The following is a 24211-nucleotide window of genomic DNA, read 5'->3' as shown; positions in this document are numbered from 1 at the left end:
ATGAGAAACATATTGCTCTGGGGTTGTTGAAGATTGAGCATTTTAGAAGACAGACAAAAAAGAAAAAAAAAAACAAAACACAAGTCTGGGAAAGGGTGCTGACTTTCGAATCATTTTTCACTTAACTATCTCATTAGCTTTCTTGCAATCCATTTTATTTTTTAGTTTTGCTCTACTCTAAACCTTTTTCGTTATGACTAGAATTTTTTTATTTGATTTCACACACAGTTATTAGCATAACATGATCTGTTTCAGGATTGTCTTGGGGATCATCACAAAGAAGAACATATTAGAGCATCTCGAGCAACTAAAGCAGCACGTCGAACCCTTGGTGATTAGATATATCAGATCTCATAATTAGACACATTAGAAGTCAGGAAGCATGAAACTTGTGAACTGTTCAGTACTTTTATGACATCGGCTGAACAATGAAATCCTCCTTTACTAAAAATTTGTATTAAAGAAACCATAACAGAAAACAGTATGCAAAATCCTTTTGTAGAAATCAGGCTGTTAACTGTGGACGTACTGTTAGTCACAACATTAAAGGAAGGTAAACAATAGACTTTGATGTTTTGTTCTTCAGATCATGTAGATCCATCTAGTTGATCTTTTGATTTCCCTAGGTGGGAAAGCACACAGCTAGGAATACCTTTTTTCCTCATAATGTGAAATAAAAATTCTATATATGCTAATTTCTGATTCTGACAGCTTTAAGTAGCTGTTAAATAGCAAAGTAACTATCGCATCTTTTGAGAAGCAAAGCCAAGTAAGTTTTTAATATATTGCAGCATAAGATCTTCTCTGTAATCCCCATTTATCAACATGATTTTTAGAAGTACTCTTATTTTCAAGTACAGTTCTGCAATTTTATATGAAGTCTTGTGATTCTGCTGCTGTTACCTACAGCAACTAATGTACTCCCTCTTATAAAGTCCAGTGAAATCCTAAGCCACTAAATGGCGTGCTAATACATTTACTGTTTACTTCAGAATCTAGATACTGTTTTAACCACAATGTTGTGATCTAACCTTAGTTATGAGATAGACTTCTCTTAATTTGGACATGGGTTGCTCTGCAATAGCTGCATTTCTACTAAACCTACCCACCAAGTTTAGCTGCTTATGTGCAAAACATGCTAATTATGTTCTCATTTTATGCTAATATTTCACAAGTATTTCATGCGTCCTTTAATAAGAAAAAAATAAAGTACTAACCGGAATAACAAGGGCAGCGGCTCATTCATTCTGCTCTTTGCTTCTCCTGTGATATTACCCTTTTGGACAGTCTCATCCTTTTTGATGTTTCACAAAATTACAATTTAAAAAGCAATTAAGACCCTGTCATAAGAGCACAGTATCTAAATTTGAAAATTAAAACATAATTACTTTCTATTTATTTTCTAAATTTATTTCCTAAAGCTGTGCACTCCAAAACCTAGTTAACCATTGATTATTTTGCAAAAGTTTTGTGGTGAATACAGTGTGCTCCTATGAACATATATTCTGTCTGAGGTCTGAGCCAGTGCATCAGACTGGAAAGATCCCTGTGATTTAAAAAAAAAAAAAAAAAAAAAAAAAGGAGGGAAGAGGAGTTCAATTTGCTATTAGGATTTTTGGGCCATCAAGTGATACATCACTTCTGATGGCTAGGCTGGCACATTCATCCCTTTTGAAATGGGATCAATATCACTTCTTTTTCATACCTCTTTTTTCTTTGTCCCTCTTTTTTTACTTTTTTGTTGGCATATGCTAATCAAAATTTCATTTTTTTGTGGAAACAAAGTTAAACAAAAATTGTCATGGTCTCTACTTGTATTACTTGTATTTCATTAAAGTAGACTGCAGCTGTCAGAGACCATCCAATGTGGTGTCTCAGCATTGCTGTCTTTTAACAAACTGGTGGTTATTCAGTATTTTGATTAATAAAATGTTTTTGTCTAAATCAGAAAATCAGGCTGTTTACTTTTGCTCTGTCCCTGTCAACAAAAAGGACTTGGCTACAGATGTTGTTCTGGTTTCTTATTTTCCTGCTTGGATTAACATTGGTCTTCCATTTGTCCTTTTCAGGCGCCTCCTTGGCATTATAACAAAAAAAGATATCCTCCGTCATATGGCCCAGACGGCAAACCAAGACCCCGCCTCAATAATGTTCAACTGAAACCCATAGCTGAGGAGAGAGAGGAAACTGAAGAGGAGGTTCATTTGTTGAATAGCACAACACTTTAGTCTGGGAGATACTCTAAAATCAGAAACGAGAGCTGGGTTTTTGCGTAACAGTGCTGCTGGAAATCAGGAGTTGGTCTGGGGGAAGCTGTGGAGAGGAGGAAGGCTGATGGGAGCGTGCGAAGGGAGAGCTGCTGTCCTGCACTGGATGCGTCCCGAGGCGTCAGGTCTGCCATGATAGTGCAGTGGGAGAGCCGTGCGAGGTGGCGCAATTCTCCAGCCCCAGCCTGGTACTTCAGCATTGAAGAGATGTGTTCTTAGTCCCTGTTTCTGGAGGGATCATTCCGAATTGAGCCATCTTATGGAGACTGAAAGGTCTTGCCCTTTTTACCACTGAAAACTGTTGTGTTAACTCATGAAATGTATAATTATTACACGTCACCTTTCTACATTCCAGAAGAGCTTTATTTCTCTCTCTCCTGAGCCGTAACAAAGCCTCTTTAAAATTGGTGTGCCCTTTTGAAGCAGTTGTTTCTCATATTGAGATGTACTGTGAGTTACTGAGGTTGGATCACAAGAAGGGAGGTTTTTCTTGTGCCATTAAACGTGTAAGTTTGTACATCATGAAATGCTTGGGGCAGTACAGATCCACTGCAACAAAAACAGATGGAACAGGTAATACCTTGCAAGAGCCATGCGAGACATCTTTCAGCCCATGCGCTGTGATAATGAGAAAAATGAAACGTTAAACTAGAGTTTCAGAGAAAAATACTGTTTTTGCTGCAGAAAATATCAATAATGTGACCTGGTCTTATGCAATTTTTGTATTATTGAAAACACTAGGATATATACCAATGTTGTGCAGTATAAGGAAGAGTACTGCTATCTACTAGTTAAGAGCTGGAACAATTCTGTATACGTGTATCTGGTAAAAAATGCATGCTACAACACTGGAGATATTTTTTCCCCCCCTGTAAAATTTGAGACTGCTCATTTTTATTTTTTCTTCTCCACAAAAGATGTTCCACTGCTGACATGGTAGGAAGAAATGTAACTCATAACTTGCACTAAATGTATATTATTTTTCTTGAAGTTTTACCATTCTTTATTTATATTTTTATGAATTAAAAAATCTATTAAATACAAATCAGTTAATATCTCACATAACTAATTACCTTTTTAATGTGATTTTATAGAATAATTCACAATCCTCTCTGAGTAATGGAGGATTAGCAAATGTTTACAACTAGATGAAGGGTTTAAACAAAATGGTTTCTTTATGATCCAACATGCATATAAGATCATTTTCAAATGTAACTTTCACTGCCGTTACTTTTTGAGCAGATAACTGGAACAGTAATAGTAGAAATATTATTAAAAGAAATAAAACTTCAGGGTTTTAAAAATAATAAAAAGCAACTCTACGTATTAGATTGCTTTTGACTTTTTTCCAAGTATATAGAGCTATAAATGATATATAGCCACTGAAGATGAGCGGCAGGGCAGAATCAAATCCAGTACTTGAAAGTTTGGCAGGACTTCAAAGTTGAGCAGCAACACACAGGGCGGCAGCAGGTGAACTGACCAATTCCTAACAGCCTAACTTTTCTTTCGGTCACCAATTAATTTGTTTCAGTCATTTTTTCAAACTGTCACAAACACAATGCGGACACAAAGGCAATGTGCCATAAGTGAAGCAGGGAGGAAAAACCTCAAGAAATATGGCGTAGAGAATCATGTTTTACAAAATGTGGCTAGATAAAATTTCCTTATTAACAGTTATGACCACAGGACTCCAAAGGTTGAGATGGTTAATGCCTAAATTCTTGGGCATCTCTAATGCAGTTGTCACAGTTACCTCAAACATCTTTTTTCAGCAAAGTACTCAGCATGACTTCATCTTAAAGCAAGGTAACGTCCCGAAACAGTACTGTGGTATTGTCGGCAAGCTCCAAAAAAATGTCAGTGTTTAAAGTGCTTTGCTGAATTTTTGCCTATTTTCGGAGTATAAAACTGCCAGCTAATCGATCTCATCTCCTGCAGTAACTGGAACCAGTAGAAAGTGTAATGTGCCAGTGGGCTCAGTGTGATCAGCGCCTGTACGAAGAGCAGCTTTGGAGCTGAAATGGAATCCGGCTGTGTTGAGGCTGTTGAGTTGCAGCAACAGGCTGTATTCTGCCAAGCAAAGCTAATGCCAGGGGTTCAGCATTTGTTCTGGTACGTTGGGTGAACCTGCAGAAACTTCACGAAGAGCAGGGTTTGGCCCCTATATGGAAGGCAGCTCTGGAAGCTGTCAGTGATGCTGATCTGTTATCTTTGTGTTTTTTTTTTTTGTTTGTTTTGTTTTTTTCCTGTAGTGGAAGAATATAAATGCACTACATGTATAAAAAGTTGCTTTAAATCAGTTTGGAACCTCTGCCATTTCTGATGTTTTCCTCATCCTAAAACACTGCTGTGTATGTACTGTATTAATTTGCACCTGATTCTACAGACTGTACTGTCTGAATTAAAATACAGTTCACACCCCTGCTGTGTTTTATAATTTCAGTATGGATCCCAAGTGCTGCATATAAATTGTTTATCCTTTAATGTTCTCGGCTGCTAAGCTTTCCCTATTGACATTTTAAATGTCCCTGGTAAACATGCATTAGAAATTCTGATACTGAAGTATGTGTGCCTCCGCTGTTCAACAAAATTTTTCTAATGTAAAACTTCCAGCGCCTTACTCAAGTTTCTAATTCGAAAAAAATGTGGATGGGAGGGTGAAAGTGTCAGCATTATTATTATTTTTAAATCAGTCAGTTACTGGTTCATGAAGAATGCATACTTTGTTAATCTGTGATGTTGCCTAGAGCTGTATTTAATATTGATCTTAATGTTTTTATTTATAATAGTGTGGTAGAGCTGCATATCATTACAGTAAAAATTCTGATTACTGTGATGATTTAAACAAACATTAAAAACTTCTGTATGACCATTTATTACTTTGACTGTCATGTTTTCTCAGTATTTGTGTTGATTTTTGCATTTAACTTCCCTGGAACAAAATGAAGAGCTAGGAATTTTTAATATAAAATTAGTAAAAATCAAAACTTTCTGAAACATACTTTCCAATTCGCTTCAATTATGTAATTGTAGAGTAGCTGGCTTCCCAATTTGAAAATGTGTGGTGCTTTTATTGTATAAAAGACAGAATTATGTAGTTGCTGCACTGTGCATTTTTAGCCCTCTTTTTCTTTTTTTTTTTTTTAAAAAGTACGGTGAAGTTAGACATCTCTTTCTGACATATTCATGATGTACATGCACTTTAGTATTTCTTCAGTTGTGGTTACAGTTATTAAGCTCTAATTGAGAAGAACAGATAAAACTGGAAAATCCATGAATCTTCACTTTTTCCAGAGCTAATACTTAAATATGTGAAAGGTGAATACTTGTGGGATTTACAGGGCGTTAATATGAAAATCTGTGTGGAACCTGGAAAGAGGAGGGAGGGGGGAGAAGAGATGGATTTTTGAGACAGTGCTTTTTATGTATAAAGCTGAATTGAGTGCCCATGAAAAAGTTTATGTATGTGTGTGCTTGTTTGAATAAACAGAACATTTGTATGCTGACTGAAAGGGGAGGGGTGGTGGTGTCGCAGTAGTAGATGTTTTCTACAGAAGTAGATGAAATGCATGACTGAGAACTGAAAATAGCTTTCTGAATTAAAAGTTGAGATAGGCTTTTGCTGTCTGCTGAACTAAAATGAATATAGTAATTTATGCAGGAAGGGAGCTTTGGAAGTAGTCATTTGCTGGAAGAAGGGACAATGCTGAAATTTGAGTATATGGTGCTAGGGGCCTATGCTGTTTGTCAGAAGTACTGTCAGCAGCAGTTATGATGAACAAAGGACTGTGATCGGTCACTCCACTACGGCTGGGCTTGGTGCTTGGCTAAGAGAAAGTGTTTTGTTTTCGTCGGTTTCTCATCTTTTATTGTAAGCAATAGCCTGAGACTAAAGCTGTGCAATAAAAGGGAAGAAGAGCACCTGACCAATGATGATAATTAATATGCATCTTCTGCAAAGGTCACTTTGTATTAAGAAGTTCAGATTAGTAAAAGTAGTGGAAAACCGCACCGAAGCTAGGAAACCACACTGAAGGTAGGAAAGGTAGTGCAGTTTTTCTCTTGTAATACCATGTGCTGATTTTCTAAATCCCGTTTCTTGCTAAATCAGCCCCATCCAGATGAGCGCCATCCAGATGAGCGCCAGTCAGTGCTGTGTCGTTACCGCCAAGGGGCAGCCTGCTTAGCCCAATTTGGTGCACGCGGTGGGCGGCATCCAAGGACGCGGTGGCAGCGGCCTGCGGCCGGGCAGCGCCTCGCGGCGCGGCTCTGTCCCTGCGGGATGAGCTCCCCGTCCCCCCTTAGCTGCCCCCTACGCGCGCTGCCCCCGCCCCTGCCGTGCCGCAGCGGCTCCCGGTGCGGTGCCGGCGCAGAGTGATGGAGGCGGTGTTGTGCAAGCAACCTTTACTCGGCCCGGCCCCGCGCCCCGCCCCGCCCCGCCCCGCCCCGCCCCGCGCCGCCCGTCAGGGCTCCAGCTGGTCCAGGCGCTCGTCCCGCCGCTGCGCCAGGTGCGCCTCGATGATCCGGGCGAAGAGGCCCCTCCGCAGCAGGCCGTAGGCGAGCGGCAGCAGCTGCGCCACCGTCTTGTGGAAGTACTGCGCGACAGGGAGACAACGGCCGCCGTCAGCGCCGCCACCAGCGCGCCCGCCCCGCCACCGCCCGCCCCGCGCTGCAGTACGCAGCGCCTGCCGCCCCCCCGGGACCGGCCCTGGGCACAGCCCGGCTGCCGCCCGCACCAGCCCCCGCCCCTCCCACAGGGAGCGAGCACAAGCAGCTTGCGGCACGCTGTGCCTGGGGCTAGGCGACCAGGCACACCACGGGCATTTACACGGGCTCCTCGGCACCAGGAGCCCGGCTCCGGTCAGAACGGGACCGTGGCGCTCCAGGGCTACAGCCCGGTGGCCCACAGTGCTGTTATAACGGCACATAAGCCTCACGTTGTGACGGGGGCTGTAGTACTTACATGTGACCCATAGCAGAACAGGTCCATACCCAGCTCGTATCCCATCCCGTAGTCACACTCGTCGTTAGCAAACTGTACAAAGGTGAGCATTTCTTGGATGGGGGCAAACGCTTTCAGTCTCTCTTCATCAGTAGGAGCATCAACAATGGCCTTACATATTTTTTTAAGATTAGCTGCAAAAATAAAAGCAGAAATACTTCAATGTTTAAGTTAAGAAACATATGGCATGGAAGCAGCTTCTGCCAAAAGTGTACCTGCAGGTCACATTCAGGTACAAGCTGCTGGTGAAAAAGCTCCCCCCTTCCCTTTGCAGCTCATTCTTACCCCATGCCCATCCATCTCAGTTCCCCACACAGAGGTGGGCATTCATGTGTTGAACTTCCATCAAGGAACTAATTCTGGTTACCACAACACCAGAAGAGGAGGGGGAACAAGAAATAAACCCACAAATCCCTGAATGTACATCAGTTCTTTGAATCTACTTCCTGCATGGCTGCGTAGTAGCATGAACTACTACTTTAGGAATTATTATTTCACATTTAGTATGTCTCTTTGATTCTCATCTGGTTTACTTAAATAAAACAAACTTATTTGCTCAAGTTTCATAGTTAAAATATTTCCCCTTTAGTCGCAGCTGCTCGTATTGTTCAGGCAGAAAACATGAATGCAGTTTACTTTTGCAAAGCAGGTGTATGACTGGAGACTGTCTACTAACAGAGCAGAAGAATATGGTGAACAAGATCTTTACCATTTGTTTCAGGAAGTTCTCTGTATCCGACATCATTTTTGTCTACAGGAACAACCAGGCCAGCTCCGTGAAATGCTTTGGCCACCACCTAAATAAAGAGCCAGGAAATCGAACGTAGTACCATAAGTCAACACCGTGACATAACACCACTCACGTCACTAAACAACATCAACACCTGGCTGCTGGTGGCCAACCCAAATACAGTGTCTAGGCTCAAGGACACCAACTTGAAGTATACAGCAATTATTTTTAAGCACTGAAGTTTCAGATAACCAGAAACTCCAGCGAAGTTCTGAAATCTAGGACTGCTTGTAGTCACTTGTATATTTTGTGCATTTTACTACATTTGTTCCATCCCCGCTGCCATAATTACTTCTAATAGGTATGGAAACAAATCATCTACTAATACTCATCATCCTTAATGTTACTCTTTCTCATAGATCCAACCCAACCGTTTACATGGACCTTCACTATGAGGCAGTCTTTTCCATGCTCCCCATTTGTTTTAGACTATTTCTGCTATTTTTTTTTCTTTATTTTAACGCCTTACTTGGCAAGCTATGCTGTAGAAGAGTAAAGTGTTTTGACTTAATCCCATTATTTGGAACACATTTGTACTGATCTTCCCTCTCCTGAAGTTTTATAGAAAGAGATTTGGATATTCCTAAATGAGGCTTCTTTACTGAATAGAAGGATTCCCAAAAAAACAAAAAAAAAAAGGAAAAAAAGAGAAAAAAAGGAAAACCAGGTAAGTAAATGAAAAAAACAGTTTAACAGAACTTAGTTCTCTCCAGTGGATCAGTAAAGTCATACTTTCTTATCTCTCTGTTTCATCTTCATGGTTTTTTGTTCCAGAGAATAACCCAATTCTTTTGCTGTTCTTGTTAGTTTTTCATCTATCTCTTTCAAAACAGCACTTTTCTTTTTATCAGTCACTTCCTTAAGTTTTTTTGACAAAAATAATCTGTAAACAGAAGAAACATGTCTTAAAAGAGCTAAACAGAAAACAAACAAATGAATAGCCTTCAATCACTAAACCTCCAAATCTTATAATGAAGATTAGCAGTGGAGGATTTATTTATACACAGACTTAGGAATGCAAGCCTCTCAACAACAAGCACCACAGAAAGCAAAGCTTGGCACAGAAAGTACTCTGGCCTTTTCTATCTGTGTTTGCATTACAAAGCAGTTTGTGCTATCTGCAGGTGATGAAGATTCTCACAAACTCAGCTGCTGCTGTTCATCCGTCTATCTGAAGAATTTAGTTTACTGCTTCAGTGACTTACACGCTCTTTGTCATCCAAGTCATGCACATAAATACATATTGATGAGTTTCATTGTGGGCCTTTCAAAACAAATGTCATCATTTAACTCTGCACTTCACATGGGTTGTTTGTGGAACCTTTTCTTCAGTCTGCTTTCACTTATTGGCATGCATCTGTCCTTAGAGGGCTTTCCATTTTTAACTGACAGGCCATGAAATAGAAGTATTCACACTTCTGTTATTTAAGTTCATGATGCAGGACCACATAAAGCTTAATGCATCATATGGAATTATATATTCACATAAATGCTACCCTGCCCCAGCTCAGAAACAGGGTTTGTCGTTACTCTCTATATAATGCATTTTTACATATGCAAGAAAGACATAGCTGCATTATTTCCTCTCACATGTCCTGATTAACAGTTTCTTTTCTATAGTACTTTTTACAAATAAAAGTAAATATGAACCTTACTTGACTGCAGCAAATACATTGTCACCAACTGGAGTAATCAGACAGTTCTTCTTAGCTTCATTTGCACCAACCCACACTGGAAGCTCATCTGGCACATCCCTGTTTTTGAAAAAGTACATACAAATATTCAAGCTGTGTCCATTTCTCCTATTTCAAAGTGAAATTAGTTTGCCTACTCGCCATGCTGACATCTCCTTCAGAGACCTTACAAAAGCAATATTAGGTCTAAAACGTTAGAACCTTAAAAGTATGCCTTTGAAAAGAGCTCATATCAATAATCACACAGAGAATGCATACTCCCCTTATTTTATAATGCTTTGAAGTATTATGGCTAGAGATAAAACTAACCAGAAGGTGCTCTGGAGGGATGTAGGGGTGAGTTTAATAAATATTTAAATCTAGTCTTCAACTCCAGCATCTTTGATCTTAATTTATTAAAGGTATCAACCCATGTGCTAATATTCTGTTACATTAGAGAGACATTTATTTGGCATTTATTTTAATGTATACATTTCATTCTCAAATCCTGTGTCATGGAAAACATGGAGGAGAAAAAGTAACATGCAACTGTTATCATAACAAGAGCATATATTAAATTAAATACCTGAAATATCCCATGTGATACTGTGTTTTGCTATCCCCGACAAGTATAGTCTGGAATTCTGGGGGATCATAGAAGAATCTCCAATGAAGATTGAAGTTCACATCTGTTAATTTTGCTTTTTTGTGTTTTCCAGCTAGAATGTCATATGGTCCAACCAGTGTAAGTCCAACACTTGACACAAGTGCATCTGAAAAGCAGAGCACGAATTGTTTTACTTTCTGGCTGGTGCACAGCTAAACCAAGACACTCCTCTGTCACTCACCTACCAAAAATGTCCATAAATCCAGTCACACGTACTGTTTACCAGACAAGGAAAGTTGAGATGTTCTTTTGTTTAATCAGCTTTCATTCAAAAGTTAGGTTATTAAGAGTTAACTTATATATACTTTTCATTGGAAAATAAAGTGGCATTTCTAGAGCACCTTGAGACCTCATATTCTGTTATATAATAACTTTTAGGGAGTCGAAGTCTGAGTTGATACGAGGAAACTTTAATTCAATATTTAATATTTTAAATGTACCTACAAGAAAGGCAGATTTAGATAACATTTAATCCTTTACGTGCCATGGTTAATTTTATTTCAGAAAGCTTGAAGTAGACTGACATCTTTGTGATCATCTCCAGTATTCTTGTTTATACTCATGTAAATATCTTGCCATCTGAGCTGCAAACTGAAGCAGCGTGAGAATGCATCTGACAGCCTCCAGTTTGCCTACCTTCAGGCTGTTTTTTCTGAAATTTAAAAAAGGCAATAAATAAATAAAATCCAAAAACTTACCGCTTGGTTTCTCAGGATCTAGTTCTTCACAAAACTTCCAAAACTGGTAGAAGTCTTCAGGTAGCCTAAGCTGGTAGCATGTTTCTGCTTCTTGACGAAGAGAATCAGGTATATCTGCCTGATCTGATCTTCTCTTCTTGACATCCCCATTTTTTTCACACTACAGATAGGGAAAGAAAAGTTAATCTCATTGCTTCCTGCCAGTTCCACTGAAGAGCTTTACAAAGCCTCTGTATTAATAGAAAAACAACAACCAAGACCACAAGTCGGGCCTGTTATTTAGAATAGCCTATATACAGATTAGAACATCTACTTTGCATGGAGACCCTTAGGAGTGTTATAACAAGCATTAGAATTTGTTATCCCCAACAAGTTCTTAATATGTACAAAATAGCAAAGCACTACTTCGATATCAGCGGGTCAATGTGCCCTAAAGAAGCACCTTTATGCGCTCATCAAACAAAGGACTAAGCAATCTTAATCTAAATTCGGCATTATGTTAAAACGGCAGTTTTTAGCCACACAGCAGCCTGCTTCTAGGGAACTCCCATCACACAAACACTTAGAAGCAGGGACACAATTTTGCCATGCCTGGTTAAAGAACGTAAATCCTCTGAGTCTTCACTACCTGTGCCACTCTGCTAGTCCCAGTCTGAGCTGGTGCAGTTTACAGCCTAACATTTTAGATGCAGCCAAAAGTTTAAGTAGCTGTAAAAATAAATAAATAAATAAATAAATAAATAAATAGAAGATGTAAGGTGAACCAAAACGGGCGTGGAAATGCTCCCTCCAGGCACACACCGCTGCAGCAGCAAGCCTGGGGGGGGGGGGGGGGGGCTTTAGAGCATCATCCCTGTGATGCTCTACAAACTGCCAGGAAGCCGAGCACTACCGAGCAAGAGCCGAATACAAACCCCAGCGCCATCGCCACTGCCCTGCTCAGGCGGCGCACCCGGCTCCCCGCCCGCCCCAACGCGGGCCTAGGGGCTCCCGGCGGCCGCCCGCAGCGCAGCGCCCCCGCCTCAGCCCGGGGGCCGCGCGCCAACCGCCACCCAACGGCCGCGCCGCGCGCCCGCCAACCGCCACCTGCTCGCCAACCGCCTCCGCCGCCGCCCCGCGCGGCCGCCGCTTGCCGCCCCCTGTCATGCTCCCGCCGGCCGCATCCCCGCGCGGCGCGCCCCGCCCCGCCCCTTCCGAGGTCGCGCGCCGCGGCCCCGCGCGTGCGCACGCCCCGCCCGCCGGTCAACGGCCGGGAGGGGGCTGAGGCGAGGGGGGGCGCGCAGGCGGTGGAGCGGTGCTGAGGGGCCGAGCGACCTGGTGTTAGCTTTGTGTCAGCTGCATCGCTAACACAAAAGCTTGGTAAGATTAAGTCTGGCCGCAGCGTTCACTATTAGAAGTTACAGAGTGTGTTACAGGAAGCTTGATCCTGGCTGAGGATGTTTCCCAACTGTAGAAGTAGCTAGGGACTTCACAGAAAGCACAGGTTGATAGCGTAGAGGTACAGGACAATCAGGGGCAAAGTCTCCTTCAGCTGGGAAAATTGTTTAAATCCTCATTCGTACTGAATTACTTTCTGAAATCCTGCACACACAAGGAAGGAATATTAAATTCCAAATTTGAAGCTCATTTAAGGGATGGATTATGTTTCATAACCTGAGGTTAAGCAGAATCAAGATGCAAAAGCTTGCTAACAAGCCACAAACCTAATTTTCTTCTGGGAAGCGTAAGGAGTGCTGCCCTGAGGTTTCTGATGTGTTTTTCTGTGTTTTCTAATATTAGTCTCACTGTTGCTTCGTAATTTCCAGAATAGCAGACTGTAAGCGTGATGAAAGGGCACCTGAAGGAGTGGGGTTTTCCTCAGTAGCCTGGTGGAGGTGACTTTGAATTCTTAATTCTTAGGAGAATAAGGCTGCCCCCCCCCCAAAAAAAAAAAGGGGGGGGGGGATATCCAATATATACCATAGGTCAGCTTACTGGAATTCATACCTCATGCAACAAGTTGATTCAGTGACACCTGAGGCACTGATATTTCCCATTTCAGCATTATATCTAATGATAAGTACTAAGTTCTATCACCCTTTACTATTTCAGGATTGGCTTTTTTCCCATTGGAGGTGAGGTTAATTAAGGAATTAGCTGTGAGTAATTAGTTATTAAAAAAGGCAAAGAAATTTGAAGAACCAAGACAAAGTATCTTAATATAGGATTGGGCAGGTTGATGACCTTGTGTACAGTATAGCTCCATTAGGAGGTAGCCTTAAGGAACTAATTAATCCCTTAATTAACCTCACCTCCAAACCCGTAGCTTTGCAGAGACTTTTCAAGCCCTCCTCTTCCCGGTTTTTATTGAAATAAACACTTCAAGTAATCATTTTCAGTTCCATGAGTAGAATTTTACTAAGTTGAATGCAAGAGCTACATGAGAGGGATAGCTTGAACGTGCCTCATGCCCTAGCTTATAGTCTCAAGTGTGTGTTCCTGCCACATTAATCTTCTGCTACATAACAAAGGAATGAAATCATCGTGAAGGCTTTTATATACTGAGTCAAGATGAACATAGAACCTTTTCACAGGTGGAAAACTCTGAAAACTTTTTGTCAGTTTGACATTTTGTCTTTTTGACATTTGCCTCTTACGATATCTGGCATTCCAGCATTGCGAGAGGAGTAGTAGAGGTGTGAAGTGACCTTACAGTGGATCCATTTTAGATATGCCCGTATCTCACAAAGCAGAACTCTGCTGGAAAAATGCAACTTAACTAGAGAAATACTTCAGCATTGGCATAGTGTTAATAGTGACAGGCCTCAAAAGCCCAAGCTGTAAGGCCGTTACTGCTTCACTGAAGATAGAACTCCTGTGAGATTTATAGATCAGTTTGTTTATTTTTATTTTTCTAATTTTTAATTTTTATATTTTGCTCCACAGAAGCTATAAAAGCCTGAAAGCAAGCATCTCTCCTATAGAGTAGTCTGTGGTTTGGTGATACCCCAGGAAAAAAGGAGGCACAGAATCCAGGAGGAAAGACAGAAATTCATCTCATGCTTCTAGGCAGGTGCCCCAGCCACTAGGTTATTGGGTAAGAGCAACAGTGTTTGACCATATTTAAAGTAAAATGAGCACTCAGTTTACATATGTATATACATATATGTATGCATATACATGTATTTATGAACATATAGATGTGTAGTGTAACTCATTGTCCTTTTATGTAAATCTTACAAACAATTTTGGAATGAGTACCCTATGAGAAATAGGAGATGAAGTGCCCACTTGCCTGATCTTTTCCCATCAGGCTTAAGCTACAAGTCAGTTAGTTTGGTTCAGTTAAGACCATGGTGTGGTATGTTCAGAAAGCTAACTTTGCATGACTGGATAGATAAAAGGGGTGTTTTTGAGGTTAGATACATCTAGACCCAGGCAGCAGGTAAGAAGAGGTTTTCAGGACAGCAGTTCTGAACTTACGTACACACTTCAGGTTTGATAAACGATCAGTTACTCCTCGGTTAAGTCTTTATGCTCCTCAGCTCCTCTCTGAATCCTAGAAATAAGAGGTTGTGAGATTCTGCACAGTTTTACCATGCAGGCCTCCTCTGAAAACAAAACAAAAAACAACCCTGTAAGATACAAAATGATTATTCAGTGCACCATTGTATTTTTTTCTGTCTGTAAATAAACAGTAGCTCCATCTGTGCATATCTACCTCCAAACAATTTGTTCTCACTTCTGAAGTCATAGACTTGAAAAGCATTTCTATAATGTGGTATTGCTAACTGTGTTGACATCCCTTCTGTTAACAACCTCTAAGGCTGTGACATGGAAGAATTTTTACAAAGGATGAGCAACTAAAGCAGAATATACAATAAAGTATTTTAGAGCTCCCTACTTCAAACCTGTAAAGTCTCCTGTGCCTATGCTATCAGAGTTCTGAATCAGCATTATCAGAGATTACCTCAGAGATCAATCTGCAAAGTAGCTTTATCAAGCTCTAAGGCATCTGCATTAGTCCTGATATGCAGAGAGCCTACCCTTTTTTCTTCTTTCTTTTTAAAGCCTTCATAAATATGCAGTAACAGATTCTTTGAAAGAGCACAGAACTGCACTCTGTTGTCTTGATACAAAACTTTTCAGACCTGCTTACTTAAAAGCTGTGGTAGATATTTCCTATGTATACATTTAATTCACCCTTTGAGGTCACCAAGATCTTAATATGACTTACAAAGATTTTTCGTGTATGTCTCCAAGGTCGTTGCTTAATATCCAAAGCTACCAAAGCATGCCCCATTCTGTGACAAAATCTGTTCTTCATTTCAGTGTTTCATAGGTATTAATTATTGTGAAGAAAGCCTTCATGAGTCAAAAGGCTGAGCCAAAGCTTTTATCAGCTACTAGGTTCTAGAAAGAAGGAAAAATCAGCAGAGGTGTTGAAATCTGGTTTATATTTCCCCCCTGCCATTCACTGATTCATTTATGCTCAAAGCTTTCTTTAAGAGCTAATTTCTTTTCCTCCCACCCCTTGCAAGATTCAGATTTGCCCACCTGTGAAAGAAATATCAGAAATAAAGCTATTCTATTCAGAGACTGTGCTCAGGTGTTCCAGAGACTTAAGGGCAGAGTTCTGTGCAAGACACAAAGTCTGCTCTGCTCTACCAGGTTAGATGGGGTGTGATGCATGTAGTTCATCATCTGTTTTTCCATACTTTTAAGTTTATACAATTTAGGGGGAACCATTCAAGCCACACTTAGTTACAGGTTTTAGATAATTTCAAGAGTACCTAAGCAGTAAGGAATAGGTGTGTGCAGTCTCCTGATCATTCACTGAAAGGTACTGATGACTAGACTATGCAATATAAATACAAAGACATTTAATTTCTGTTCAACAGGCTTTTGCGGAACATGATACTGCATTTCTCTTGCCACAAGAGGGAGCCATTTAAATTCTTGTTATTAAAGAAAATGAATTTTGAAGGACCAAGACAAAGTATCTTAATACACCATCGGCCAGGCAGATGTGCTTGTGTACCATTCAGTATAGCTCCTTTAGGAGACAGCCTGCTTCTTAACTCCAGCTAATTTAAGTTTTCTATAAGCAATCCCAGCATACGTACCAAGTATGTTGGATTTTTATGTCAGCTGTTCTGTATGGTTGTATAGAATGCAGCATCACACAAAGAGTGACATTATGCTATTTGTGAATAATTTTTAATATTTCAGTTTAAGTGAAGATCTTGTTTTTAACGAGTTGCTTTACAAAATTACCAGCCTCCTTCTCAGGTTAAGCCTTAAATAATCCTTAGATCACATGGAGCTTCTGGTCATAGGGTTATTATCTTCTGTAGGGCAGCTCCATGTTTTCAGGTTCAAAGGAGGACATGTCCTCCTTTTCATCAAAATAAGGATGAGCAGGAACTGTGGACACATTCAGTGTAAAAGATGAGAGATTTGCCTCCAGGAAGGTTGTGAGCGAGCAGTGCTGCAGCAGACTGCAAAGACACTCAGTACCTCTGCTGAGTCACCATCTTCCTGCTGCCTGTGCTGACAGGTTGTGCTGGATCCCCGCCAGCTCCCCTTGCAGTTCCGTGAGGTTGGCTATATATACATGATGAATGGAAGGAGAAAACGCAGTGGGAGGATGAAAAAAAAATCGTGTCACTGGAGGAAAACTCATCAGGATATTGCAGGCCATCTATTTCCTGAGAAATCCTGGAAGCTTCATGTTGCTTTGTAGAGTGAATGTTTAAGCTAGAATATGGATGAAGATATACGGTAGTTTGCTGTGAAGGGCTTGAAGTCACATATGCATTTTACTCTAGTGATTAATATTATTTTGGCATCGGTTTAGAGAGCCTTTCAATAACAGCTCTTGGCAGAAGTGTAAACTCACAGCTTGGTACTGTTGTAATCCAGCATTTTGAACCACTGTTTATTTAGATCTGGTAACTAGCAGTAGACTCTGATTTTAAGTTGGCAGTAGTATTTTACTGCAAGCCAAAGCCTGCCTTTCTGCTCTATATTGAATATAGGAAAACTGTTCTGATTGCATAAATTAGTGCTCAGAACTCTGACCCCTACAACCACCCTGTTCTACATTTAATTTCATTTTTAGTCCTGCAACTGTACCAAACTACAGTTTAAGTAGGACCATTTGCCTTACATAGCCCTTAAGATCTATAGATAACAAACAGACCATTATAATTTACCTAAGTGACTAGGAAGCACAGCTAAGTACTTTCAAAACACCGGTCAGGCTCAGTTCAGCTGAATGTGTTATCCTGGGAAGTTAAGAGTCTTCCCATAAGAATCTACTCGTGCAAGGAGCTGCTAATGTAAACACCTATCCAACAAGTTATGTCCTATTTTCCCAACAAGAAGTAGAATTGTTGAGTTAGTAAACCTAACCCAATTTTATTTCCAGTAGGATACTGTTTTCTGAGCCAGGCAATATCAGTGCAAGATTAATTTTCGAGTTAGGTCTTTTGTTCTTTGTGTGTGTTGTGGTTCTCTTCATCTGTAACTTTTCAGCTTAAACCCTTCCCTGCATGTTTACAAAATGCAGCATACACGTAAGGAAGATAAAATGTGTAAAACCAAGTGGGTGCCACTCTAAAATCTTTGGTCTGAGACATAAAAAATAAAATGAGTCTCATAACAAGGTTCTTAATCAACAGATTCTTAGGAGATACCCCCTTGTGAGGCTTTACATTTTTAATAGGGAAGAAGGATCACTTAATAATATGCTTACCACCAAAACAAACCCTGCATACATTGCCATACCATTAGTAACTTCTAGGACTGTCATGTTTTTTGTATTTGTGCTTACACACACTATTCCTCATCTCAAGTTTTACAACCCTGATTTAGTGGGACGGTTTCCTAATGTGCAGTGTAATTCAATTCATTTTCTGCTGTCACTAGATGCCAGGGTGTTAATCAATACAAATAATGAAACGATGTGTATTAACTAAGTTTTGACTGATTATATTATCATCATCTAGTACATATGCCTTGGCTCCCTCCCCTAAGAAATAATCGGGTGAGGGAGTGGAAAACAGTGGCTTAGAGTCATTCCAGCTTAGGCTAGTGAGTCAGGAGGCAAGCACCTCACTATAATTCCCTCTCTCCTTTTAATTCAGAAGCTAAATTGGAGGAATTGATCATATTTCTGTCTGGTCATTAGAGACAGAAAATTGCTAGCCATAACTGACTAGCAGGACTCCCTAAGGAGCTGGGTAAAACCATGTTTGTATTTTAACACCCCAAGAGGCAGTAGTTTATGTTTTCAGATAAATGACCCTCAAACAAGTTTTGGAGCCATTACTGCTGTGGGGGTCGCAGAATCCTAAGAGTACCCCAAGTTAGAAAGGACCCACAAGCATCATCGAGTCCACCTCCTGTTGGAGATAATCCCTTGTGCTCTTAGTGAGATGGGTGTGGTGTTGGTAAGGAGCCTAGGTGGTACAGTGCCATGAGGGAGTGTGTTTCTGTCAACAGCAGCCGGGCTGGCATCCAAATGGGCAATCCCAAACATGAATACAGGCTGCATGGTGAGGAGACTGTGAGCAGTGGAAATGGTATTGGTGTATGAAAAACTGAATATGAGCAGGCAATGTGCACTTAGAGCCCAGAAAGCCAATTGTATCTTGAGCTGTATCAACAGAAGTATAGCTTGCAGGTCAATGGAGGTGATTCTCCCCCTCCATTCCCTCTCGTGAGACCCCACCTGGACAGGGTTCAGCCCAGGGGCTCCCAGCATAAGACATGGATGTGTTAGAGTGGATCCAGAGGAGGGCCATGAAGATGTCCAGAGGGCTGGAGCACCTCTCCTGTGAAGAACGGCTGAAAGAGCTGGGTTTGTTTAGCCTGGAGAAGAGAAAGCTCTGGGGTGACCTTATAGTAGCCTTCCAGTACTTAAAAGGGGCCTGCATGAAAGCCAGAGAAGGACTCTACCGGGGTGTATAGTGATAGAGCAAGGTGCAATGGTTTTAAACCAAGATAGGGTAGATTTAGATTAGCTATTTAGAAGAAATTCTTTACTATGTGTACACTGATGCAGTGGCACAGGCTGCCCAGAGAAGCTGTGGATGCCCCATCTGTGGTGCTCAAGGCCAGGCTGGATGGGGCTTTGGGCAACCTGGTCTGGTGGGAGCAGGGGGTTGGAACTATATGGGCTTTAAGGTCCCTTCCAACCCAAACTGTTCTGTGATTCTGAGAATTCCTACTGGGAACAGTATCCCCTGAACCATGGGATCCAGCTAGATGGCATTGTTTCCTCCAAGGCATCCTCAGGGCAAACAGATTCTTCCTTTGGGACCTTCTTTAGTGAGACAGACTCAGGGAAACATGTGCCCAGAGCAATGCTTGTTGGCCTGGAGCCCACCACCATTGCTGAGGCCTGGACTGGGATGTACTGCCCACTCGTCTACCTGGAGCAGCCCATCAATGGCAAAGAAGATGCTGCCAACAGCTGTGTTCAGGGCTACTACACCACTGGGAAGGAGATGGGGACTCAGTTGTTGATAGGGCTTGTGAAATGGCTGACCAGTGCAGCAGGCTCCAAGAGGTTTCTGGTCTTCCACAGCTTTGGGGGAGGCATGGGCTTAGGGTTCACTTCCTGCCTCATGGAGCAGCTCTCTGTGGAGAACATCAAGAAATCTAAGCTGGAGTTCTCTGCGTACCCAGCCCTGCAGGTCTCCACAGCAGTGAGGGAGCCCTACAACTCTGTCCTCACCACCCACACCACCCTGGAACACTGACTGCTCCTTCATGGTGGACAACGAGGCCATCTATGACATCTGCAACAACAACCTGGACATTGAGCATCCTACCTACAGCAGCCTCAGCAGGCTGATTAAGCAGACTGTCTCATATCACTGCTTCCTTGAGATGTGAGGTGCCTTGAATGTTGACCTGAGTTTCAGCCTAGCCTGGTGCTTTTCCCACAGATACACTTCCCACTCACAACCTATGCACTCATCATCTCGTCAGAAAAAGTGTACCACAAGTGACTAAATCCTGAGCTTCAGTGTATGGTTTAGGGTGAGCAATCCAATTATATTTAGTTGCTTCTGTAAGAAATATTCCTTCCTGCAGTTTTCTGTGCATCCTGGCAACCAGAAAAGATCAAAAGGAACAAAAGCTGGTTTTATATAAATCTTAAAGACAGCACTAACATGTAATTTTGACTTTGGACTCATGTTCATATTTGAGGCTCTTCCCTTAGACCTGCCTGGGTGTTTCTGCCCCACATAGCTTCTACTGCAACAGTACAGTAGAGTGTTGCTGCTTTTAACATCCCCTGGCCAGTAGCGCAGAACCTGCTGTATTCTTACTGTGACATTCCCAGCTAACAGCTTCAGCTCCCAGAGCTGTGTAGTATCGGCACAGTCTGTCCCCAAACAAGTTAGCTTTCCATCTGTAAGCCTAATTAATTCAAGAGCAGCACGGTGCTGACACAGCTCTGCTGTTTCCAGTTCTGAAACTAGTCAAGGTTGATGCTTGCCTGGGATTGCTACAGTGCAGCCTTGCACAACACAGGTAGCACTGACAACACATCCAACTCTTTTATGTGATGCTGCTTCCTGTTCATCTGTCTTGGTACTATAAGCTACCATTAACAAGTGCCAAGGCAGGGAAATACATCCAAAGCCCAACCCGTATTTATACCACACTGAAAGACAATGGCACTGGCACTGCCTACTGGCAAGCTTACGCCCAGGAGCATGAAACAGCCCTGTTCGCATCAGGATGGTGGCAGGAGAAGGTGGAGTCTGGCTTTTCCCCTTGATGCAGACATACTGAAGTCTTGAGCTTGCCACCCCTTTCCCATCAGGGCTGAATCAGCCCTTAGCACAGTAACCTGGCTCCTACAGGCTCCACTGGGAAGCTGTGGCACCAGATGAAGAGAACAACCAACCCTAGGTGAAAGTTCTTACAGTGGCAGGATGGAAAATAAACAAAAACCAAACCAACAGACAAAGTACTACAAAAATCTAAAGCTTTGTTTAAAAAGCTGTATAAATTCTTATTACAGGCCAGAGTGGAGGTGATGTAGTTTGTTCTCTGTGTAGATGTTCCCTTATCAGAGTATTGGCCTTGGCCAGGGGGTGACAGTATTTCTGCTGTGCCTGCTCCCTGGCTGTATAACCTCTTCATTTCTGGTTCCAGTTTTCAGAAGATGTAACTAGAAAAAGTAGTTTTGAGATATTGGATTGTTTAGCTGGCTGCTGCTCAAGAAGTTTGTAGTGATGCCAAGAGCCCCCACAGTATAACTCACCATGGCTTCTTCTCCTCCCTCCCCCCCTTCACATAATTGCTGTACTTATTCCTTAATCATTCTAGTTTGTGACCAGACAAGGAAGGGGTGTCCTCTGGGGCAGAGGGCTATAGATATAGCATGATTTGTGCCTTAAAAATAGGTTCAAACTAGTGACTTTAAAAATTCATGGCAAAATGTGAACTTCAGAATACATGCATAAATGTCTTGTGGGCATAGGAGAGAAAGTTAATAAAGGGGTTGAGCAATTGAGGGAGTTAAGTAGAGAGACTTCAGTACACATAAACAAGAAATGCTTCCAAAGGTATTACTGCCACATCCAGAAATATTTAGCTGTGGGGTTTTTCCAGGGCTGATGCTCACACCCGTGTAAGATCATAAGACATCTCAGAAAGATTGAGTAGTGATAGTTAATTCTAGTATCTTTTGAAATGTCATGTTCTGTACTTTATTGTATGCAATGTCACATTATGATCAGTAGTTATTTTATTTGTCTAAGAAAAACGTATACAGCTACACTTTTAGGAAGTTGTAGCAAGTTCTGTTGTGTAAAGACTCCTGTGACTTTCAGCTGACGAGCTAGCATTAAGCCATCAAATGAAATAGACCACAGATTTTTGTCAAACACTGTGGTTATGTATAATTGTGGAATAATATCTCAGAAACCCCATGGGAGAGCATCTGCTGTGTATATCCTGTTAAACAAAAGGCCAAGGGTAATTTTTTCTTCAGAAGAGGACTGGTCCAATGAGGCCAGTTTCCTATGAAAAAGTTATTTTACAATTTGCAGTGTAGTCCTCTTAATTGTATATGGACTTTTTAATATGACAACAATATTTTCCGGTATAGGCCAAATTCTGATAAAGTATCCTTTGGGCTGATTACCAAGAATACAAGGGAAAGTGAGAGGTCTGAGAAGACTGCAGTGTATTATTTCATAAATAAAAAGCAATGAAGATATAAAGATTTGGATTTGCATTTCAGATGGGAGTTGGAGGTGCAGCAAAGTACACTCTTGTAACTGTCATCTTACTCATTACAGCTTCCAGAAGTTTCCTATTGTCCAGTTCCTACCCTTGCCCTGAAAGCATCCTTACAGCTAAAAACTTAGTGGTAGCTGGTACAGCCTGTCAGTGCTGGCTGAAGAGCCATCTTTGAACAGCAAGAAAATTCAGGATACATGGAGCAAGTGCTCGGTGAGAAGCTTGCCATTTACATTACATTTCTTCTTGGTATGTCTCAGAATAGAGTCACATAGTCATCAGTAGGCTCCACGCTTAGTTAGGTGATAGCTGAGCATCCACGGGAGGAATAAGAAAATTGATCAAATTTGATCTATAGGTTGTTACAAGCCATCGTTTAACTTCTCAGTAGTCTTGTTTCATATTCACCTTTAATACATTAGCTTTGCTTTCTGATGTAACTAAAACCTTTCTCTTCCTCTCCACCTGACCCCAAACGTACGCCTTCACAACATTTCAGTCAATCTATGTAGAATAGTTTTTGAATTGGTGCAATTTTTGGAAAAAAAAATTAAGAATGAGTATACTGAGCCAGCCAAAACATGATTTGGAGTAGAAAGGAGCTTCGTTGCTAAGGTGTGTGTACATACTTGAAAATCATTATAAAGGACAACAACAAATAGTTGATGTCTTTAGCCTGCAGTTGACTACACACTCATCGTATTAGCAACTATAAATATAGTATGATCGTGATACTCAAGTGAATTTTGTAGTATGAGACAAGAACTGAAAATGTCCACAAAGCAGAGAGATTGGTCTGGAGAGAAATTAGGAGTTGTAAACATCATAGAAATTACTAATATTTTGGTTTTTTTCTTTAAAAGAAATCATGGTGATTTAATCACATGGCTGCTAGTGGAAATAGGAAGCAAACAGTTAAATTTCTGTGAACCAGAACAGACATAAACCTTAAACCACATTAACCATTAAAGCTTCATCTTTTCTGAAGTGAATGAAATAATGTATGATCTGGCAGCATTTCTGACTAATAATAGTTAAGTACTTATCAGTGATTCTTAAGTCAGTCTTTTATCATAATATTAATTAGTGTAATCATTTTATTCTTCATTCATTAAATAGGCAATTTGAACCTAATTGGAAACTCCTTGTGTTTCTCAGAAATCCTTTCTGCCTGTATGACATTGCCTCTCATGGGATGCAGCACAGCTGTTGAATGATCCACTCGCTTTTTGGACAAAACAGGTAAATGACATAATATCTGGGACATTTTAGAGTCAGTGCATGTAGTCAGAGCCCCAGCTCTGGACTTTCTTACACCCAGCGATAACAGATAGGGAACACCCAGCATATCCCAGTCATGCCTGAGGCAGCAATATGCAAATGGATCTTTCCCTCCATACTGAGCTGGTGGGAGCAGGACTGCTGGCCAACAGCAAATTGGAAGGATTGCTGCAGTTAAGGCAGGAGAGAAACCTGCCCACGTGATCTGAACAAGTCCCTCTGCCCAAAAAGGGTCATGCCTAACAAATGCGCAGAGCAAGTGGAAGAACAGGAGAAAGCACCAGCAGTCCCCACACAGTGAGGAGCTACCAAGATCCACAAGCTTGCCCAGCGTTAAAGAGAACACAGCCCGCTACGCTGAGCAGGAGGAGGATCTGGGCAAGAAGGACCTGGGATTGCAGAAACAACTCAGCATCTAGATAGTTTTTCATTATCTAGATAGTCTTAGTACAGCACACATGTAATTATCTTAGTATTAATGCTGTCGGCAGCTCAAAGGGCCGCCTTTGGATCTGTCAAATTTCAGATGTTTTTATGTTAGAAGTTGTTCCCCTTGATTACAGTACTCCGCTTGCAT

At 41.3% G+C, this 24211-nt stretch overlaps 2 protein-coding genes and 1 long non-coding RNA gene across 8 annotated transcripts in view; 2 read left to right on the top strand and 1 right to left on the bottom strand.

Moving 5' to 3' along the window:
• CLCN3 (chloride voltage-gated channel 3) overlaps positions 1 to 5146 on the top strand; it is a 61574-nt gene extending 56428 nt beyond the window's left edge. For 3 of the 5 annotated variants that reach the window (XM_027456427.3, XM_038179018.2, XM_038179019.2), the window contains 2 exons: positions 256 to 331; positions 2070 to 5146. In XM_027456427.3, coding sequence (XP_027312228.2) covers positions 256 to 331; positions 2070 to 2228 — 235 coding nt within the window. In that variant the 3' untranslated portion in view covers positions 2229 to 5146. The remainder of the gene's footprint in view (positions 1 to 255; positions 332 to 2069) is intronic. The other 2 variants (XM_038179020.2, XM_038179021.2) reach the window with 1 other exon arrangement.
• On the bottom strand, positions 2160 to 12322 carry HPF1 (histone PARylation factor 1). Its single transcript, XM_027456220.3, has 8 exons — positions 12187 to 12322; positions 11101 to 11260; positions 10322 to 10508; positions 9718 to 9816; positions 8795 to 8945; positions 7982 to 8069; positions 7234 to 7406; positions 2160 to 6865 (listed from the first exon to the last, which is right to left on the bottom strand). Exons 1-8 carry the CDS (start codon positions 12244 to 12246, stop codon positions 6734 to 6736), a joined length of 1050 nt encoding a protein of 349 aa, XP_027312021.3. The 5' UTR covers positions 12247 to 12322; the 3' UTR covers positions 2160 to 6733.
• Positions 12280 to 24211, top strand: part of LOC119716947 (uncharacterized) — a 103815-nt gene continuing 91883 nt past the window's right edge. For both annotated transcript variants that reach the window (XR_011809029.1, XR_005265808.2), the window contains exons 1-4: positions 12280 to 12459; positions 14026 to 14176; positions 22413 to 22566; positions 23512 to 23595. This is a non-coding gene — a long non-coding RNA (uncharacterized lncRNA). The remainder of the gene's footprint in view (positions 12460 to 14025; positions 14177 to 22412; positions 22567 to 23511; positions 23596 to 24211) is intronic.

The sequence above is a fragment of the Anas platyrhynchos genome, chromosome 4, assembly GCF_047663525.1.
Source record: "Anas platyrhynchos isolate ZD024472 breed Pekin duck chromosome 4, IASCAAS_PekinDuck_T2T, whole genome shotgun sequence".
Lineage (NCBI taxonomy): Eukaryota > Metazoa > Chordata > Aves > Anseriformes > Anatidae > Anas > Anas platyrhynchos.
Note: the sequence above shows the minus strand (reverse complement) of the source record. Positions and strands in the feature narration are given on the sequence as shown.